Source organism: Octopus bimaculoides, chromosome 22, assembly GCF_046866305.1.
Source record: "Octopus bimaculoides isolate indiv1 chromosome 22, ASM4686630v1, whole genome shotgun sequence".
Lineage (NCBI taxonomy): Eukaryota > Metazoa > Mollusca > Cephalopoda > Octopoda > Octopodidae > Octopus > Octopus bimaculoides.
Window position 1 is genome coordinate 35,916,445 of NC_142949.1, and position 21,251 is coordinate 35,937,695.

Consider the following 21,251-nt stretch of genomic DNA (forward strand, 5'->3'; position numbering starts at 1 on the left):
TCGAAATTCAATAATGATTAACTCAATTCAGTTCAAACTTTGACGCAAATGAGCGACATTCGATGAGGTCATTTGTATGTATGTATGTGTGAGTGAGTGTGTGTACATATATATATATACAGGCCATATAATGTATATAAAATTTTATATATATATATATATATGCATCAAACAAATATACATACATAACACAAATACACACACATATATTATACATGTATAGCATTTTTTTTTCAGTGCTGGCTAATTCAAATTTTATGAAAAAGCTACAACCGGCGAAACTTCGTTGTCACCAAATTTATACACGTATACACATACATATACATTAAACAATTAATGATTTAAAACATATATGTTTAAAGTCATTAACAGCTCGATCTTTCATCAAATATATATTACTTTTAGTCGACGTAGCTACAAAGTGACTCGAAGGCTGAGAATTTCGTGTGTCACTTATCAAAGTATGGTATCATTATACGAAACTCTCTGCTCTTGAGACACTAATGATCCTATAACTTCTGCCAATTTAAAATTAGAAGTTGATGTACTTTATCTTGTTTGTATTACCAAACATATATGTGTGTGTATCACAGGTGGTAGTTTATTGAAGCAGTTTGAAAACGAAGGAACCGCCTGAAACTTTTTACAGTCATTTTCAAGAACTTTATAATAAAGATTTATTAAATTTAACATAGGCACTGGGTGGTTCTATATTCGATCAACGTTTGTTAGTTTTCTATATTTTAGCATATACACGTGTGTGTGTACAACACAGCAAGCCACAAACTTCAGTTAACGAGAACAGCCACACATCGGCTCTGGATATTTCTGATGAAAGACATTAGATTAATATCATCACGTTTTTTTTTTCTTTTCTGAGGAGTTTTTTTGTTGGGTGGCGTCCAGATCAAGACTTCTTATGTGTGTGCGCATGTGTTTTAATACAGTTGTGTGATATAAAGTAGATTTTGCTGTTATTTCTACCGAATCATGATCTGATGTTGGTTTCAAATTTTGGCACAAGGCCAGCAATTTGGGAGAAGGGTGTAAGTCGATTCCATCGATCCTAGTGCTCAACTAGTACTTATTTCATCGACCTAAGAAGGATGAAAGGCAAAGTCTACCTCGGCGGAATTTGAACTCAGAACATAAAAGATGAACAAAATGCCACTAAATATTTTGAACGAAGGTAAAGAATACGCACACCACCAGTTTTTCGGCGGTTGAGGTTACACCGAAGACGGGTGGTGGTGCGTATTCTTTGCCTCCACTGCATTTTGTCCCGTGTGTTACCGGTTCTGCCAGCTCGCCACCTAAAGGGGACAAACAAGGACAGACAAACAGATTAAGTCGATTACATCGACCCCAGTGCGTAACTGGTACTTAATTTATCGACCCCGAAATGATGAAAGGCAAAGTCGACCTCGGCGGAATTTGAACTCAGAACGTAACGGCAGACGAAATACCGCTAAACATTTCACCCGGCGTGCTAATGTTTCTGCCAGCTCGCCGCCTTTCGATGATTTGATATTGAAAAGAAAATGGAACGGAACATTATTGTGATATTCAGTGTGTGTGTGTGTGGTAAGTTGGTTAACGAAGTGCGGTGTACTCAATACATAAGTCTTATGATTAATTTACTGTAATTAAAAATTACAACTGGTCCGTGACATTAAGTTATGCATGTGTTTATATTACTACATACATCTGTATATATGACCTATATATATATATATATGAATGTATATACAAAAGCCGATATATTGTATTATGTATGTGGGTTCACAAATGTATATAAGTAGAAAGTAAAAGATTGAGGAAGAACACAAGAAAAACTTTTTATTTCATTTCCGTCTCCAACTTCCGTTCTCGCTTCCCCACGTTGAGAAAAATCATATATATATATATATGTGTGTGTGTGTGAAAGCGTGGGTTTTACAACTTCGTCTATAAAATGTCAACGTGAACATGTGCTTGATTAGATTAAGTACTGAGGCCCCTAAAGCAGTAATGATATGAATCTAAGTCACACATTATATATATATATATATTATTTTAATCAGTTGCCCTATGCAGCTTAAAGTTTCGGAGGCTTAAAGTTTCATCGGGCTAGGCCGCATCAAACTTTTAAATAATATATGTAACTCCTACTAATTGCGTTGAGTGCCTCTTTCTTTCGTTTGTCCACTCACCCTATAAATATATATAATATGTGAGTGGCAAGTGAAGGATGGAGTTGGTATTAACATTCATTTCAGCGTTCACAGTTGTTTCAATAACGTACAGGTGACAAATCATATAACACACGCGCGCGCACACAGACAACATACACATGCCTCTTAAGAGTCACTCAACTCGCTAGAAACAAGAGCCTTATCTCAAAAGTAATAATAATAATAATAATGAAATTATTGTGTATAGTGCTCAGATGCACGACAACTCATCAAAGCTGCATGTACAGTACATAGAATTATGTACAAAAGTTCGACATTCTTCCTTAGAAGTTGAAGGAACGATGACAGTTTGACGCGGGACTTGTAAATTATTAGCGCTGTGGTAAGAAGCTTGCTTCCCAACCACATGGTTTTGACCAAAACCTTGTGAGTGGATTTGGTAGACGGAAACTGAAAGAAGCCTGTCGTATATATATATAGTTAATTCGAGGAAATTAAATCCTCATTAGGGATTATATATAATCCAAGGAATTCCACTGGTTCAATCCGTATCATATAATTGTAAAATCATTTGTATATGTTTAGGATTATTGAAATTATTAATATAGAGAGGGAAAAAAAGAGAAGAAAATAGAGAATAGATGGATGTAATTACAGATTTATTTGTATGTTGTAGAAAGATGACGTTTTTTTTTTAAAAAAAAGAAACATTACAAATAAATCGGAAGTTGAAAGCTCAAAAAAGTTTTTTCCTTAACTTTTATGAGCTTTCACCTTCCAATTTACTTGTAATGTTTTTTAAAAAAAAAACGTCATATTTCTACAACATGCAAATAAATCTGTAATTACATCTATTTATTCTCCATTTTCTCTCTCTCTCTCTCTCTCTCTCTCTATATATATATATATATATATATATATATGTATATATGTTGTGAGGGTACGGGCTGTATGGCTGAATAGTTACGAAGTTTGTTTCACAGTGTCTAGTTTCGATAGCACTGCACGGCAACTCAAGCAAATGTCATTTTCTCTAATCATACCTTGTGGAGTAAAACTGGGTCGATAGGAAGTGTATAGAATACTGTAGCACTGATTGTATTTATAATTTAAACTGTAATAATACACGGTGTAATGACACATGGTAGAGCATTGACGTATCACCTCCAGCCTCATGTGTCTTACTGGTTGTGGTTGGAAATTAGCCGTTGGGCGTACACAAAAAGGGCTGCGAACGATGCTCAACCGCTTACGTGCTAATTCAGTTCATAGATTTCAAATATTCATCATTGAAACTGATGGCGATCAATCCATCTATCTATGTATATATCATCTTCATCATCACTTAACGTCCACTTTTCTATGCCTGCATGGGTAAGATGGAATTCGTTGAGGAAGATTTTCTATGGTCAGGTACACTTCCCTGTTATCTACCTTCACCTGTTTACAAGCAAGGTTAGATTTCAACCCATATTTAGAAATGTTTTCACTGAATGTTGGAAACAAATGACCTCACGCAACGTCAAGACAAGGTAACACAAATAAACACACACACACATATGTGATGGGCTTCTTTCGAACCACATGGTTCTTGGTTCAGTCCCACTGCGTGGCACCTTGGGCAAGTGTCTTCTACTATAGCCTCGGGATGACCAAAACCTTGTGAGTGGATCTGGTAGACGGAAACTGAAAGAAGTCCGTCGTATATACATATATATATATATATGTGTATATATATATATATATATATATATATATATATATATATGTATGTGTATATATATATATATGGGTGTATATATACACATACATACATATATATATATACATATATACGATGGGCTTCTTTCAGTTTCCGTCTACCAAATCCACTCACAAGGCTTGGTCGGCCCGAGGCTATAGTAGAAGACACTTGCCCAAAGTGTCACGCAGAACCATGTAGTTGGTAAGCAAGCTACTTACCACACAGCCACTCCTGCGCCTATATATATATATATAATGATCATGAAATCAGTATTAGCTTATCTCACTCTTTCTTGCGAAACCCCTAGGAACCTTTTGCAGAACCCTAGGACGTATTGGTTTCATATCCAACATTCACAGTGGCTTTATTTTTGTGGCCCAAAGGGGTGACCAATAGTTTTATAGTCCAGGGATATACCATATTTGAATAATAGATAGGATAGTCATGGTTGGAATAGAATTAATCATAGATTGGTTCGTTCAGGGCTGACCTACAGCTAAATGACATCAATACAGCTGAAGCTTAAAAACAACAACAGACATGACCTTTGAATATCTATCATCAATCTTACTATAATACCACGTTAAATAGCTCTAAGCCGAGCCAACAGCTACAATGTATTCAAAACAAAAAAAATTACAAGGACACAATATTTGTGAATTTTAGTACTTTTTTAAAAAACAGAACTATTTTTATATCATCTTCATCTTCAATACTGTCTTGTGTTTTCATAAGCTGTATTATTCCTGTTCAAGAGGTTCTGTGTACTGATGCACATTCGACACTAGCCAATTCTGTTTCTACAATAAGTCAATATTCATAGCAAGGTCAGCATCTTCACTAAATCCATCTATCTATTCATTTTTGCTGCCCACTATTCCTGGGAAAGTTGTTGGGTGGGTAACCATCTCAGGTGCCTCCTCCATAAGGTCATACCAGAAGCAGTCATCATTTCAGCTTTCTGCTAGATACCTAAGCATGACTAACTGATGCTAAGGATATCATTTAACCATCTCACACTTAATCTACCACTAGGTCTCCTGCCAGATGGCATTATGCCTTGAAGAATCTGTCTTGTGACCCTTTCCTGCAGCCTTCAAGTGACATGTCCATAATACCAGAGCTGTGAACTCTTAATCCTTTATCATTTAAACCTGCCATATTCAATCGGTCCCTTTTGCCGAACTGCTAAGTTACGGGGATGTAAACACACTAACATCGGTTGTCAATTGATGGTGGGGGGACAGACAGACACACACATTACATGGCAGTAAAACTTCAGCCAACACCTTTGGTCAGCAGACTGATGCTTGAGGGTCACATCAAGTGGCAGAAGCCTGAACTACAATGGGCTTGTCCCACAGAGAATGCTTCCGGTTACTTTTTGGTATCCCCTTGTATACATGACTGGCTCCTGTAGGATTTTCGAGCGAGATCGTTGCCAGTGCCCCTGGACTGGCTTGTGCGGGTGGCACATAAAAGACACCATTTCGAGCGTGGCCGTTTTCGTGCGGGTGACACGTAAAAGCACCCACTACACTCTCTGAGTGGTTGGCGTTAGGAAGGGCATCCAGCTGTAGAAACTCTGCCAAATCAGACTGGAGCCTGGTGTTGCCATCCGGTTTCACCAGTCCTCAGTCAAATCGTCCAACCCATGCTAGCATGGAAAGCGGACGTTAAACGATGATGATGATGATGATGATACATACATATATATATATATATATGTGTACAATAGGCTTCTGCACAGTTTCTGACAGCCAAATTCATTTACAAGACATTGGTTGGCCCAAGGCTATAGTAGAAGACATTTGCTCACGGTACATTGCAGTAGGATTGAATCCAAAACAATGTGGTTGCAAAAGTGGGCTTCTTAACCACACAGCCATGCTTGCACCTAAATGGAAGTAATTTACGAAAGGAACATTTTAACATTAAAGTGACTAACAGACCTACTTGGTAATTTGTTGAAGATCCTGTAAGATTTGAGCTCAAAGCCATTTGTAAATGCTCAGTGTTAACTCTTTAGTATTCAGATTGTATAGTTTTAGAATGACATTGTAGTGTAGGTGTGAAAGGCTGGATATGGTCAGTTTGAGCATAAAAACAGGTAGAATTTTTAGGCTGGATATGGCCAGATTATATACCAAAAGGTTAATCCATTCCCTTAGCGGTGGTATTAAAATATCTGATATATAAGAATTTGTAAGTAGCGTTACTCTAAAATTATATTTGGATTTTTAAATAATCTCTTCCGGGAAATATAGGTCAGATGAGTCAACTAGATAGTCATTCAACTTGCTAGAAATAGCAACTAAATTTTCTCAAATCGCACCCTATTATCCTGAAAAAAGGAATGGACACATTGGACAATGTCATCTTAAGCCCTTTTGTTCTCTATGGAACATAAACCATTGATGACTTTCTTGATTCTGAGCTGTCTTTTTGGTAAAAAGAGACCAATAGTATAAGTACCAGATTTAAAAAAGTAAGTACCAGGGTAGATTCATTTGGCTAAAATTCAAGGTGGTGCCCCAGCATGGCCACAATCTAATGATACCAACAAGTAAAAAAAATTTGTTGCACACAATGAAAAACTTAGGCAGAAACATAAATACAATACTTTTATTTCATTTCATGAAAGATGCTAAATAATATATACAATAATGATTTCAAATTTTGCATAGGGCCAGGAAAATTTAGCAGGAAGGGGTATGTTGATTACATTGAACCCAGTGTTCAATTAGTATTTATTTTATCAACACGCAAAAGGATGAAAGGCTAAGTCAAGCCTGGTGGGATTTGAACTTGAATGCCATGATAAAACTTAAAAAAAGAATTCCAAAATGTAACGTGTCAAAATGTCAGTCCTTTTGCAAATATTCTTTCTTTTTCATTACAGCTCCATTCTTAGATCTGAAAGAAGAAAAAATAAAAGAAAAGAAAAAGAAAATTTAACTAGTCCAATAATCTGATGGTGTGTATAATTTTCTCCATGACAAAACATGCTAAATGGCTTTGTTGCAGGTACTCCAAGCATATTTGAACTGATAATAACTTTGTGTTAGAGAAATTGATAAGGCCTTGGTGACACAGGACTAAAAAGATCTCACAACCCCATGTTTTCTCCCTTCTTTTACCATCCACTTCACATTGTGTAGTGAATGAATTTTCACTTGGCACCCACACAAGAGAGGTTATCAAATCCTCAATGAGGGAGGACTAAGAGATTGCTCAACCCTACTTCACCTTTGCTCACTTGCAATCACTTTAGCTGGTGCACGGAGAAGGGAGGCTTTCCATCATGGCACTGGGACATGATGAGGGAAGAGCCTTTTACAACAGTAAGCAGAGAGAGTAGTCGGCAACCTGAGATGCATACTTTTGTTTGGGTAAAGTGATTGAGAAAAGGAACAGCAGAAGGCTGGAGTGGGTAGGTGAAAAGAGCAAGAGTCGGATGGTAAGGACAGTTATTAGGGGACAGAGACAAGAAGAGAGTGATGGGCAATAGCTGAGGTGGACAAAGCGAGAGGAGGTGATGAGTGAGAAAAAAGTGGTCCAGAGGAGAGAGAGAGATAGAGCGGGAACTGAACCTAAGACCACATGGTTGGGAAGCAAGCATTTTAACCACAGTCAGGTCTTGCACCTATCAATAATCAAACACACACATTCTAAGGAAAAATTTTGTAAAATAAGACATACCACTCTCTTTGATCATAGCACCTTCCCAAGTTTTCTTCAGTTGTTTCAAGAAATTTTCAAATATCTCCACACCTTCCTTCAAAGAAGTTCTCTTATAATCTAAAAACAGAAAATTGAGTCGAAGAAGAGGATTCAAGAGAAATGCAAGAATTATATTTGTGAAATTCCACAGCAGAGAGAGAGAGAGAAAGAGAAAGAGAGAGTGAAGACTCACCTTTGATCTTCAAATTTTCTTCATTCTCAGAAGTTGTGTTTATTTCATCAATCAGTTGGCTAGAGAAAAGGAAGACAAACTTAGACAATTTGATATTTTGTCAATCGGAATTATCTGTATTGAGTAGGACAGGCAGTGACTGCATGAGGGAAGAAGAGAGAACAGGTCTTAAATTTGGAAAGGAGAAGATTAGTGTATGTATCTTTTACTTACGAGATGGTTGGAACTGCAAACGGATCAAAGTTTTCCACATCTGTTTGATCTATTGGGACACAAACTCGACCTGCAGATAAACATAAGCCATATATTTTTATTTTGCTTAGTAATTTCTTTTTTTGGAACGCTGAATCTTGAAGCAGACGAAGCTGTACGAAGGTGGGCTGAAAAGTTCATAGGCTGACCATGAAGAAGTGATGCTAGAGCTGTGAAATCTTGCATGAACTAATTTTAACTCTCCTTGTTAATACCTGCATTGTATTTTTCCAGGTAAACTGACATCTGACAGTTCAAAGAAGACTTCAAAAGTTGGCCGCACAGGGATCTGAACTGAGACAAAAAGCTTTGCTGTACTGCCTATCTCATGGTTATGTGGTTTTGAGTTTGTTTCCACAACATGTCACTAAGAGGAAGTGTCTTCTATTGTAGCCTTGAGTTGATCATTATTTTCTGAGTGGAAATCATGAACAGAAACTGTAGGAAGCTTGTTGTATTATATACAGGGTGGCCCAAAAATAGGTTTATAGATATTCAAATATCTCTTTTGCATTAACAGTTTAGATCTTAATCATAAAATATGAAACCATTATTCTATGCTAATTTAGTTAATTTTGTAAGTGTTATAAAATGTTTTAAAAGACATTTAAAATGCCTACGTGATAATTGTAAACCTGTTTTTGGGGCCACCCTGTATTTATATATATACACTAGCAATGAGAAAAATGTGAAACAGATGATGATGATACTTGACAGATCAGACCATGAGCATTAGAATGATTATGTTTTCTAAAATTACCTTGTCTTGGAGGGACAAGAATTATTTTCTGGTTCTGATAAACAGTCAAAGAGATTAATCTAAGTGAGAAATTTCCTGTTCCTCCCTTGCAATTCATATACAGAACAAACATACCTGTCTTTGGGTGGACGCTGAACGGTGACTTTAACAAATGGTTCACACCTCTACTGACGTTGACATCAAGACGAGGATAACAATATTGCAGCATAATCTCTTTCAACACCCGACCGGCATGGACACCCTGAAAGAACATAAACCTAATATGAAAAACACACACACGCGCATTTGTATATCAGTGTTTAAGGGGTTTGTTTCACAAACATGCTGTTTTAGGAACAGTTTCACTAAGCAGCACTTTCTGGTATTACTCTGGGCTGACAAATGCCTTGTTAGTCTGGATGGAAACTAAATGAAGCCCATTGTGTAGGTGCATATATAAATTAATACTAATACTAATAATACTTTCTATTATAGGCACAAGGACTGAAATTTGGGGGAAAAGAGGGCCAGTTGATTAGACTGACCCCAGTATGCAACTGGTACTTAATTTATACATAAGAAATGGTACTGCTACTTACTGGCCTTTCCAGTTCTTTTGTCAGGAGATTCCACCTGGATATGGAATTGTTTGCAGACAACAGGATTTTCTGGAGATTATCATTTCTATGTGACTCATTAAAGAGAATTAACGTAGACAAGTCAAAGAGGTGCAGAAACAGTAACGAAACAAAAGGGGTGGGTGAGTGCAGGGGTGGGTGAGTGTTTAAGAAGCTTGCTTCCCAGTCACCCATTCTTCAATCATAGATCAACAGGATGAGGAGGAGTTCATTCTTTCTCTGAGACCATCTCAGTGGCATAAAGGGATGAAAAAAAAACAAAAAAAAAAAAACACTAAGGTGCAGCCTGTGGCTGCGTGGGAAAAAAAACAACTTTTCAACCACATGGTTCCAGGTTCAGTCCCACTGCATGGCACCTTGGGCAAGTGTTTTCCACTAGAGCTTTAGGCTGACCTAAGCCTTGTGAGCAGATTTGGTAGACAGAAACTGAAAGAACCCCATTGTTTGTATGTATGTGTATATATATATATATATATATATATATATATATATATATATACACACACACACACATGTATGTATATATATATTTGTGCATGTGTGTGTGTATTTGTTTCACTGCACCCTACCCATGACAACCAGTGTTGGTGTATGTCCCATAACTTGGTGGTTCAGCAAAAAGAGATTGATAGAATAAGTACCAGGCTAAAAAAAAAAAAAAAAAAAGCACTGGTGACGATTTGTTCAACTACTGCATTAAACGATGAAGATGAAAAAAAAAAAAGAAATAAAAAAGGATATTTCTTTCTGGAATCAAATCGATAATTTTACTAATGTTTTCACTGCGCAAAATATCCTGATCAACAAGGGCATAACCTTCAAAGAATTCTTCAATAATTTCAATTGATCTCCTGTAAAGAAACAAAATGCAAACTAGATGAAAGATAATTTCTGAGTGAACATATTTTGGAAACGAGACCAAAAAACACACAGGAAAGGAAAAAAAACAAAACAACAAACACCCAGTTTTTTTTTTTTAATTAAAGAACCTTTTCTTGGTTCGGTTAAGCGTTTTGTGATTATATTTCGTCTGTGATGTGGGCTTTCAGGTTGAGTCTCACTGTAGTACCTTGAGCAAGTGTCTTCGACAATAGTCTTTGGCTGACAAAAGTCTTGTGAGTAAATGTGGGAGATGGAAACTGAAAGAAGCCCATTGTATGTATATAGGTGCAGGCATGGCTGTGTGGTAAGAGTTCAGTCCTACTGCGTGGATATTATCATTTTTAGTGTTTAATTTTCTAAGCATGTATGGCTAAGATGGAATTTACTTGGGCAGATTTTCTACAGCCAGATGCACCTCCCTGTAGTCAACCCTCACCTGTTTCCAACCAAGGTAGTGTCTCCCCATGGCCAGACATGTTTTCACAGAATACTGGAAATGAATGACACTGCTTGTATGACAGTGACTCTCATTTACAACTATCACACACTGTCATGACAAGGAGAGACACAAACACACTCACACAACATATGTACATACATATACATATAAAATGGGCTGCTTTCAGTTTCCACCTACCAAATCTTCAACAGGTTCTGGCACCACTCTGTCTATTTGCATGTCCTAGCAATGGGAATCATTATACTGAACAAACAATAAAAGAAGACAGAACTTTTACTCACTCAATGAATGGATGGATTGGCTCCTGCAAAACTACTTTCTTCACATTGTTTTCACCACCCTAGGAATAAGATTAAGAAAGAAAAATACCACATGGTGTGTACATGCACATTTATCTACATGTTATTATCACACACACACACATATATGAGGGGATGCTGGAAACTTCCTGGCTCTGGGTAAAAGAAAATTACAGGAGGATCAGTTAATTATGATTTTATACAACATATTCCCCTCTAGGATCCACACACTTATTGTAGTGGTTCTTCAGTTTTTCTGAACCCTGTAAAAGAACTTGGAAGGTTGGGTCTCCAACTGGGGCTTTTGCAATACCCTTAAAGCCAGGAACTTTTCTGCACCCTCTCTTAAATACACCACATTCACTCAAGTACAAAATGCCATCTCAAATTTAAGTTGACTCCCTCACCTTCTTGTACTTAAAAATCAATCACTAAAAAATATATCTACTTTCCTTTCCACACTTGAATTCTTTTAATGTATTGCATAAAAATTCTTACATGGTAAATATTGCACATATGTATACACACACACACACACACACAGAGTTAATCCAAGGACTTGTTTTATTCATCCATCTTTGTTGAACCACACTGTATCTACATTGAACGAATACCTTGGATGTGCACCACATCACAAGATATACATACATATATGTGTGTGTGTGTGTTTGTATTATGCATACATGTATAATATACACACACACACACACGTTAGTTCAGAAATAAGGCCACAATCAAAGTAAGATATAAAACAACTAGTCTTGACTATAATACTATTACAAAATGCTGCAGATTATTTTCAACATGTTCCATATACAAAACTATCAGCCCTTCCGTATTGAGTTTCTTCTATTTCGTTAACATCGCCTCCAAAGACAGAGGTTATATTTCAGACAGTTAACACTAGAGGGGAGCTAATTCACTAGACTGATGAACTACTTCAGTCTTCATGATGAAAACTGATAATCACACGACCTATAGAGTAATTATGTCCCCTGGTCTTGGGACATTAATCGTTTGAACACGGAGTGGATATCCCCGCTCAAAATTTTATTAGTGTTAACTGCGGCAAATGGTTTTAATACACGGATTTGGAAAAAAACCTTTTCGGATTTTCTTAAACTTTTTTTTTTTCACATGCGTCATCAAATTTCTCTTTACAGAGCAAGAATCAAATAAATTAGTGGCGGATATAAAAATCGTATTGAAAAAGTACTTCAGAAGCAGAAAATATAAATTCTGTTTTGTGGTGGATCATTAATATCATCGCAGGAATAACCATGAAATTTAATCATGCAGTTAAAAGAGTTAGCGTATGCCATAAATCTCTGAAATAAACTTTGAATTAACAGGCATCCACCAAGAGATTAGCAGTTAAATCTAACATGTAATTTTTTCTCCTTCTAATGATTGATATGTTAAACAGTCAAAACTGAAGGAAAAATAAAAAAAATAAAATGTTTGAAATTAGAATTCAAAGTAATATTTTGTTTGTACTATTTTTTTCTATTAAGGAATACATTTTTGTATTCATGTGATCTTTAATTTTTTTACTAAAGAATTTGTAGTTGATCAAATCATCAACAGTACTTATTTTTTAAAGCCTTGTACCCATTCTATAGGGGTCTCCTTTTGGGGGCGTAAGCATACGAACACTAGTTGTCAAGCAGTGGTGATTGGACAAACACAGACACACACATCTATGCACATGGCAGGCTTCCTTCAGCTCCTCTCTACCAGGGGGTCTTTTACCCTTTACATTTGACAAACTAATCTAAATGCTAAAGGGTTAATTAATAAAGGCTGCTGGACCAGGCTTATGACTTGGGGTCCCGGGGTCCCAATCAACAACAACAGTTTCAAAATAACATTTACAAACCTTGACAATACTTAGATATTCTGCAATAGCAGCTCTGCCACTTGGGCCGAGTTTGCGTGCTGTACTGTCACACACCCAACAGTGAACACCTCGGCGCCCAGAATAGACCCACAGCAAATGGTCAAAACCGAAATCATCTGAGAAAAGACAAATACACATAATTTAAAGAATGAAATAAGTTTGAAACAAATTTTACACCATTTCAAGTGTGGCTGTTGCCAGTACCTCCTGACTGGCCTTCGTGCGGGTGACACGTAAAAGCACCCAGTACACTCTCTTAGTAGTTGGTGTTAGGAAGGGCATCCAGCTGTAGAAACTCTGCCAGATCAGATTGGAGTCTGGTGTAGCTAAAAAAAAAAAATTTAAAAAAACTAAGTTGCCAGTTTCCTGTTTTCCTTGGCACATGTTTCCCGTCTGGATGGGATGCCGGCCCAGTACAGGATTATTCATTTTTTGCCAGCTAAGTGGACTGGAGCAACATGAAATGAAGTAATTTGCTCAAGAACACAATGTATTGCTCAGTCCAGAAATTGAAACCACAATCTCATGATCCTGAGCCTAGCACTCTAACCACTAAGAACAGAGGATGCTTGCCCCATTTTATTCAGTCTCCACACATTCCCCCACACCATACAGCATCACAATGTACTGTTTTGTTTCAAATCCACAAACCTTAAGAGTTACAAAAACAACCAGACACTTACCTCTTAATGCTTTGTCCAGGATTTTGATAGCTATAATCATTAGGGGCCAACATCTCTTACAAATCTGGGCACCACTGAAACATTGGAAAAAAAAAAGATTAAGTGTGTGTGTATGTATGTGTATAAATGTCCACATGTTCCTGTATATGTTACGGGTGTATCGAGTTACTTCCCTCAAAAAAAAAGGGAAATTTGGTCAAAATGAAACACGGAATAAGCAGCAGGCTAGACTAAGTACTGGAATCAATATGATTGACTAACAGCCTTGAAAGCGGTACCCCAACATGGCCAATGACTGAAACCAATAATCAAAGACAAAAAAAAAATGTATATAATAATAATAATAACAAAAATGAGGAAAATCTTACGAGCAGCAGCTCCTGACGTCATCGTAATCTGTCATATCAATATCAAAGACCAATTCTTTCTCTTCTGCCACAAAACTGCTTGCTTTGATGGTTTTGCTTAGTCTGGGCTGCAAGAGACATATTGTAGTTATATTTACTTAAGGTAGAAAGCAATTTGATGGAGAAAGAAATCTTCATATGTAATAATTGTATAGGAGTAAGATCACCCATAAAATGTGTTCATGTGCTCAGACAGGTCACTAGAAGTTATGAGAAGTTTTGGCACAGCAGTTTTGGCATCGCTGATTTGACACTGACTTAAACTGACATAAAACCTTTTTATGTTTCTCTCATTTTCTCTCTCTGTTTCTCTGTGGGAGCATATTTCTCCTGATGTGTACGAGAGGGAAAATATCTATGTTGCGTTCGATTAATAAATTACAATGTCACTCTCAGTGGAGGCACATGGCTTAGTGGTTAATGTGTTGGGCTCATGATTCTACTCAAATATTCAGGCCAACATAAGCCTTGTGAGTGGATTTGGTAGACGGAAACTGAAAGAAGTCCGTTATGTGTGCGCATATATATATATATATATATATATATATATATATATATATATATATACAAGATTTTCTGGGCAGGGAACACTGACGGGGTCGGGGGCGTAGGAATACTTCTAGCGGAGAAATGGGTGGATAAGGTAATCGAGGTCGTTAGAGTAAGTGACAGAGTACTTAAGATCAGACTAGTGCTTCATCATAGATTAGCTACTGTCATCTCAGCCTATGCACCTCAACCTGGGCTACCAGATGGTCTGAAAGACCAATTCTATGACACCCTCTTGCAAACTACCTCGTCGACGAGTGACAGGGACCTTCTCTTTGTGGCTGGAGACTTCAACGGTCATGTCGGACGTCGTGCTGGGGGCTTCCATGGCATACATGGAGGCTATGGCTTCGGTTCCCGCAACGAGGAGGGAACCAGACTGCTGGAGTTCTGTGATGCAACCAATCTTATAGTCTGCAATACCAACTTCAGGAAACCTGCCAGTCACCTAGTCACCTACCGCTCCGGCAGACACTCTAGCCAAATCGACTACATCCTCGCCAGAAATAGGGAAAGAGGGCGGCTTATAAATGCCAAAACCTACCCTGGCGAAGAATGTACCCCACAACATAGATTAGTAGTTAGCGACTTTGGGATCAAGGCAAAATGGGTGCCCAGAATTAGACAGGCTTGGAGAAGAAGGGTGTGGAAGCTTAAAGACCCTGCAAACGGACAGAGACTTAGAGACAAGTTACTTGAAGCATTTAACGAAATAGAAGGGGATATAGCATCATACAACGTGGAAGACAATTGGAGATTTCTGCGGGACAACCTGTTGAAAGCCACCGACCAGATTTGTGGGTGGTGTAAGGTCCCCTCCCAACCCAGAGTAACGTGGTGGTGGAACAAGGAGGTAGACAGGGCTATTAGACAAAAGAAACAAGCTTGGAAGGACTGGAAGAACGGTGGTAGCAGGGAATTGTACCAATGTGCCAGAAGGGAGGCTAGGCGACAGGTTTATTTAGCCAGAGGGGAAGCAGATAAGGAAAGATTTGCCAATGTTCTGCGCCGTGAGGACCAAAGACTCGAGGTATTTCGGGTTGCAAGACAGTGTAGGAGAGAGAATAGTGATGTTGTAGGAGAGAAATGTGTTCGCATGGATGATGGTACGCTTGCATTAAATGAGGATGCAAAGAAAGAGGTCTGGAGATGCCACTACGATAGATTGCTTAATAAAGAGAATGAATGGGAGAAAGAGAGCCTGCCTTATGTCGACCCAATAGAGGGACCAGCTATCCGAGTTGATAGTACCAGGGTAGATAAAGCAATTAAGAGTATGAAGACCGGGAAAGCCCCCGGCCCATCAGGAATCACTGCAGAGATGCTCAAAATATCTGGCAGTGTTGGCTATAGCCTAGTCACCCGTATTACGAACCAGGTGATACACGAAGGAGTCATACCCTATGACTGGTGTAGCAGCATCATAGTCAACTGCTACAAAGGTAAAGGGGACGCTTTAGATACAAATAATTACAGAGGCATCAAGCTGTTAGATCAGGTTATGAAAGTTACAGAGAGGGTCATAGCCCAACTAATTAGGGAGCGAATCAATTTAGATGAGATGCAGTTTGGGTTCGTGCCAGGTAAAAGCACTACTGATGCCTTATTTCTAGTGAGACAGTTGCAAGAGAAATACCTAGCCAAGGATAAACCTCTGTACCTGGCTTTCGTTGACATGGAGAAAGCCTTTGACAGGGTCCCCCGATCCCTTATCTGGTGGTCAATGAGGAAACTTGGGATAGAAGAATGGCTAGTGAGAGCTGTGCGAGCCATGTACAGAGATGCGGCCAGTAAGGTGAGGGTTGGAAATGAGTACAGCAATGAATTCCGGGTAGAGGTAGGGGTCCACCAAGGTTCCGTCCTCAGCCCCCTATTATTTACCATAGTCCTCCAGGCAATCACAGAGGAGTTCAAGACAGGTTGCCCCTGGGAGCTCCTCTATGCTGATGACCTTGCCCTAATTGCGGAGTCACTATCAGAACTAGAGGAGAAGTTTCAGGTGTGGAAGCAAGGTCTAGAATTGAAGGGCCTTAGAGTCAACCTAGCTAAAACCAAAATCCTAATAAGTAGGAAGGTAGATAAAACACAAACCCCTTCAGGTAGATGGCCCTGCTCAGTATGTAGAAAAGGAGTAGGTAGTAACTCTATAAGATGTACCCGGTGCAAGCTATGGACACATAAGAGGTGCAGCAACATCAAAGGCAGGTTAACTAGCAAGTTAGTTTTTGTTTGTGGCAGATGTTCAGGTGCAATAAAGACTGCAAACAAACAGGAAACAACTTCTATCTCATTCCAGGGTGAAAAACTAGAGGTAGTCGATAGCTTCCGCTATCTGGGCGACCAAGTTAGTAGTGGGGGTGGGTGCGCTGAAAGTGTAGCTGCTAGAATAAGAATAGCCTGGGCAAAGTTTAGAGAGCTCTTACCCCTGCTGGCGACAAAGGGACTCTCACTCAGAGTAAAAGGCAGACTGTATGACGCATGCGTACGAACAACCATGCTACATGGCAGTGAAACATGGGCTGTAACTGCTGAGGACATACGTAAGCTCGCAAGGAATGAAGCCAGTATGCTCCGTTGGATGTGTAATGTCAATGTGAATACCCGTCAGAGTGTAAGTATCTTGAGAGAAAAGCTGAACATTAGAAGCATCAGTTGTGGCGTGCAAGAGAGACGATTGCGCTGGTATGGACATGTGGTGAGAATGGAGGAGGATAGCTGCGTGAAAAAGTGCCACACCCTAACAGTTGAGGGAACCCGTGGAAGAGGTAGGCCCAGGAAGACCTGGGCTGAGGTGGTGAGGCAAGACCTTCGTACATTGGGCCTCACCGAGGCGATGACTACGGACCGAGACCTTTGGAAATGGGCTGTGCGTGAGAAGACCCGGCAAGCCAAGTAAGATCGTTGCCAGTGCCCCTGGACTGGTTCTTGTGCGGGTGGCACATGAGATGCACCATTTTGAGCGTGGCCGTTGCCAGTACCGCCTGACTGGCTCCTGTAGGATTTTCGAGCGAGATCGTTGCCAGTGCCCCTGGACTGGCTTGTGCGGGTGGCACATAAAAGACACCATTTCGAGCGTGGCCGTTTTCGTGCGGGTGACACGTAAAAGCACCCACTACACTCTCTGAGTGGTTGGCGTTAGGAAGGGCATCCAGCTGTAGAAACTCTGCCAAATCAGACTGGAGCCTGGTGTTGCCATCCGGTTTCACCAGTCCTCAGTCAAATCGTCCAACCCATGCTAGCATGGAAAGCGGACGTTAAACGATGATGATGATGATATATATATATATATATATATATATATATATATACACACACATGTATGTGTGTGTTTGTCCCCCCCACCACCATTACCATCGCTTGAGAACTGATGTGTTTACGTCCCCGTAATTAGCAGCTCGGCAAAAGAGACCGATAGAATAAGTACTAGGCTTACAAAGAATAAGTCCTGGGATCGATTTCTTCAACTCAAAGCAGTGCTCTAGCATGGCCACAATCAAATGACTGAAACAAGTTAAAAAAAAAGAATAAAAATAATAATTTATAACAATAAATATGCAATTATCACCTTATATGAAAACACAGCACCAATATCGATTTTATATGGGCAAATGTCGCAGATTTCTGATTCAAGTTCCTTTTGGTCATTAAAAGATTGATAGCGAATGTAAACATCATCTTTTAGGGTGAAAGAAAACTCTCTGAGAGAAAAATAACTTTTTTGGGCTGCAAAGAAGCAAAATAGAGAAATAAATATGTACAGGAATGGTTGGGGGGATACGAAGCTTGCTTCCAAACCACATGGTTCCAGGTTCAGTCCCACTGCATGGCACCTTGGGCAAGTGTCTTCTATAATCTCAGGCCAACCAAAGCCTTGTGTATGGATGCAGTAGATGGAAACTGAAAGCCCAACGTTTGTGTGTGTGTGTGTATGTATATATACATATATATATATATATATATATATATATATATAGGACTGACTCCTGTGCAGGTGGCACGTAAAAAACACCATTTGAGCGTGGCCAGTACCGCTGGACTGGCCCTCGTGCCGGTGGCACGTAAAAAGCACCCACTACACTCTCGGAGTGGTTGGCGTTAGGAAGGGCATCCAGCTGTAGAAACTCTGCCAGATCAGATTGGAGTCTGGTGTAGCCATCTGGTTCGCCAGTCCCCAGTCAAATCGTCCAACCCATACTAGCATGGAAAGCGGACGTTAAATGATGATGATGATATATATATATATATACGTGTGTGTGTGTGTGTTTGTATCTGTTCCCCCAGCCACGCCGCTTGACAACCGGTGCTAGTGTGTTTACATCTCCATAAACTTAGCAGTTCGGTGGGTAGTGTTAAGGTTAATGTTACGCCGAAAACGGGTGGTTTACGTATTGTTTACCTCCGCCCCAAAAAGCACGTTTTTGTTTCCTGATAACTAATTGTTTTAAATGACATTCTGCTGCTTATACTTTCGAGACTCTAAATTCTGTCTACGAAATCCCACTCACAAGGCTTTGGTCGGCCCAAGGCTATAGTAGAAGACACATGCCCAAGGTGCCACGCAGTGGGACTGAACGTAGATCATGTGATTGGGAAGCAAGATTAACAAACACCGGAAAATATAAGTTGAACAAACAATATAAGTAAAATTTAAAAGGAAAGAGATAGCTGAAAACAAAATACTTGAAAAGTTTCAAATCAACTCTAAAAATTACGGCGAGATGCAAGATGCCAAACATTTCTTTAAAATTAAAAAAGAAAACATGTTCAAAACACACTTACCGATACCATATCGAAGCCATGTACAATAGGGATTAAATGGAAAGAGATGTTTGTAATAAGTTGGCAATAAATTTGGTAAAATCTCAGGATCGTATGTGCTCGATGTAGGCATTATTAAGTTTGTTGTATTCACTGGAAGTGAAATTTGGCGCCAAATTACTGCAGTTCCGTTTACGGTAAGACGTGAAAAAAATAATATTTGTTCGCACACGCACTAATAGACATACATACATACATGCAGAAAAACACACGTATTTATATAAATGTGTGTGTGTGTAGTTTAAGGAGTTCGCTTTGCAATCGGGGCACCTGGGGCAAGTGCCTTTTATTTATTACCCCGAGTTGACTCGTGCGATATTTATGAATTTGATAGACGGAATCTGTGGAAGCATATATATGTGTGTATAGTGTATATAAATACGTGTGATATGCATGTATGTGTGCATTTTTTGTGCTTATCCCCCACAACCGATACTGGTGTGTTTACCTCCTCATAAACAACGATGAGGGTTCCAGCTGATCCGATCAACAGAACAGCCTGCTCATGAAATTAACGTGCAAGTGGCTGAGTACTCCACAGACACGTATACCATTAACATTAGTTCTCAAGGAGATTCAGCGTGACACAGAATGTGACAAGGTTGGCCCCTTTGAAATAAGAGGTACGACTCGTTTTCGCCAGCTGAGCAGGACTGGAGCAACAGGAAAATAAAATGTCTTGCTCAAGGACACAATGCATCACTGGGAATTGAACTCATGACCTTGCGATTGTGAGCCGAATACCCAAACCACGGGCCTTCTTTCTGTCACGTTTAATCCTTATTTATTCCCATTGTTTTGATTTAATCATAGATTATCTCGTAGCTTCAAGATTTTGATGATGTAAATGTTTATTTTTAGAATGACATTGTAGGATAGGTTTGAGAAGCCAAATCTAGCCGTTTTGAACTCAAAAGACGTTGAATATTTGGGACGGATATGACCTGACCGGTTTAAATGCTAAAGGCTTAAGGGCTGCTCCCAAGTGGGAGACACTTAAGCAACATCTTTGGTTTATTTGTCTCATTGGGTGCGTAGAACACAAGAGTAAGCACTTATCTGACAAGTGGACAGTGACAAAGCCCCAAAGCAAAAACAAGGATGACCACAACAACAAAAACAGCACAAACAATATTAAGGAAAGAAAACAATAGTGTAGGCGCAGGAGTGGCTGTGTGGTAAGTTGCTTGCTTACCAACCACATGGTTCCGGGTTCATTCCCACTGCGTGGCACCTTGGGCAAGTGTCTTCTACTATAGCCTCGGGCCGACCAAAGCCTTGTGATTGGATTTGGTAGACGGAAACTGAAAGAAGCCTGTCGTATATATGTATATATCTATATATATATATATGTATGTATGTCTGTGTTTGTTCGCCAACATCACTTGACAACCGATGCTGGTGTGTTTACGTTCCCGTAACTTAGCGGTTCGGCAAAAGAGACCGATACAATAAGTACTAGGCATCCAAAGAATAAGTCCTGGGGTCGATTTACTCGACTAAAGACGGTGCTCCAGCATGGCCACAGTCAAATGACTGAAACAAGTAAAAGAGTAAAAGAGTCAGGATTGGATGCGAGGAGGGGTGGGGGTGGCGGGGGGAGAATGTTCTTGTGATGAGAACTGATTTAATCAACTGACCTCTTGAAGCCATCGTTAGCGGCATTCTCAGAATGTTAGCAATAAGTGGAATTTGAGGCTGAAGTAGCAGGTCAAGGATTAGACATCGGAGTCATTTCAGAAGGTCCTCCTCTCCCTCCTACACATCACCATCATCATCATCATCATCTC

At 39.3% G+C, this 21,251-nt stretch overlaps 1 protein-coding gene across 2 annotated transcripts; it reads right to left on the reverse strand.

Moving 5' to 3' along the window:
* Nucleotides 1–6,527: 6,527 nt before the first annotated feature.
* LOC106867717 (DNA primase small subunit) lies at nt 6,528–21,251 on the reverse strand. Of its 2 annotated transcripts, none has more exons than XM_089339601.1 (13): nt 21,102–21,251; nt 18,209–18,366; nt 14,056–14,162; nt 13,688–13,761; nt 12,984–13,120; nt 11,087–11,145; nt 10,202–10,314; nt 9,425–9,510; nt 8,961–9,087; nt 8,048–8,117; nt 7,835–7,893; nt 7,621–7,719; nt 6,528–6,834 (listed from the first exon to the last, which is right to left on the reverse strand). In XM_089339601.1, exons 1-13 carry the CDS (start codon nt 21,124–21,126, stop codon nt 6,815–6,817), a joined length of 1,134 nt encoding a protein of 377 aa, XP_089195727.1. In that variant the 5' UTR covers nt 21,127–21,251; the 3' UTR covers nt 6,528–6,814. The 2 variants fall into 2 exon arrangements, with proteins under 2 accessions (XP_089195727.1, XP_089195726.1); XM_089339600.1 differs by having other exon boundaries at nt 19,423–21,248.

Bases quoted from the DNA above. Each gene is read 5' to 3' on its own strand.
- LOC106867717 (XM_089339600.1), bottom strand. From the start codon at position 19,534: ATGCCTACATCGAGCACATACGATCCTGAGATTTTACCAAATTTATTG. The intron at 13,121-13,687 runs GTAAGTGTCTGG...GTCTTTTCTCAG, and splicing joins CCTGGACAAAGCATTAAGAG to ATGATTTCGGTTTTGACCAT. The intron at 10,315-11,086 runs GTGAGTAAAAGT...GTTTCTTTACAG, and splicing joins CCAATCCATCCATTCATTGA to GAGATCAATTGAAATTATTG.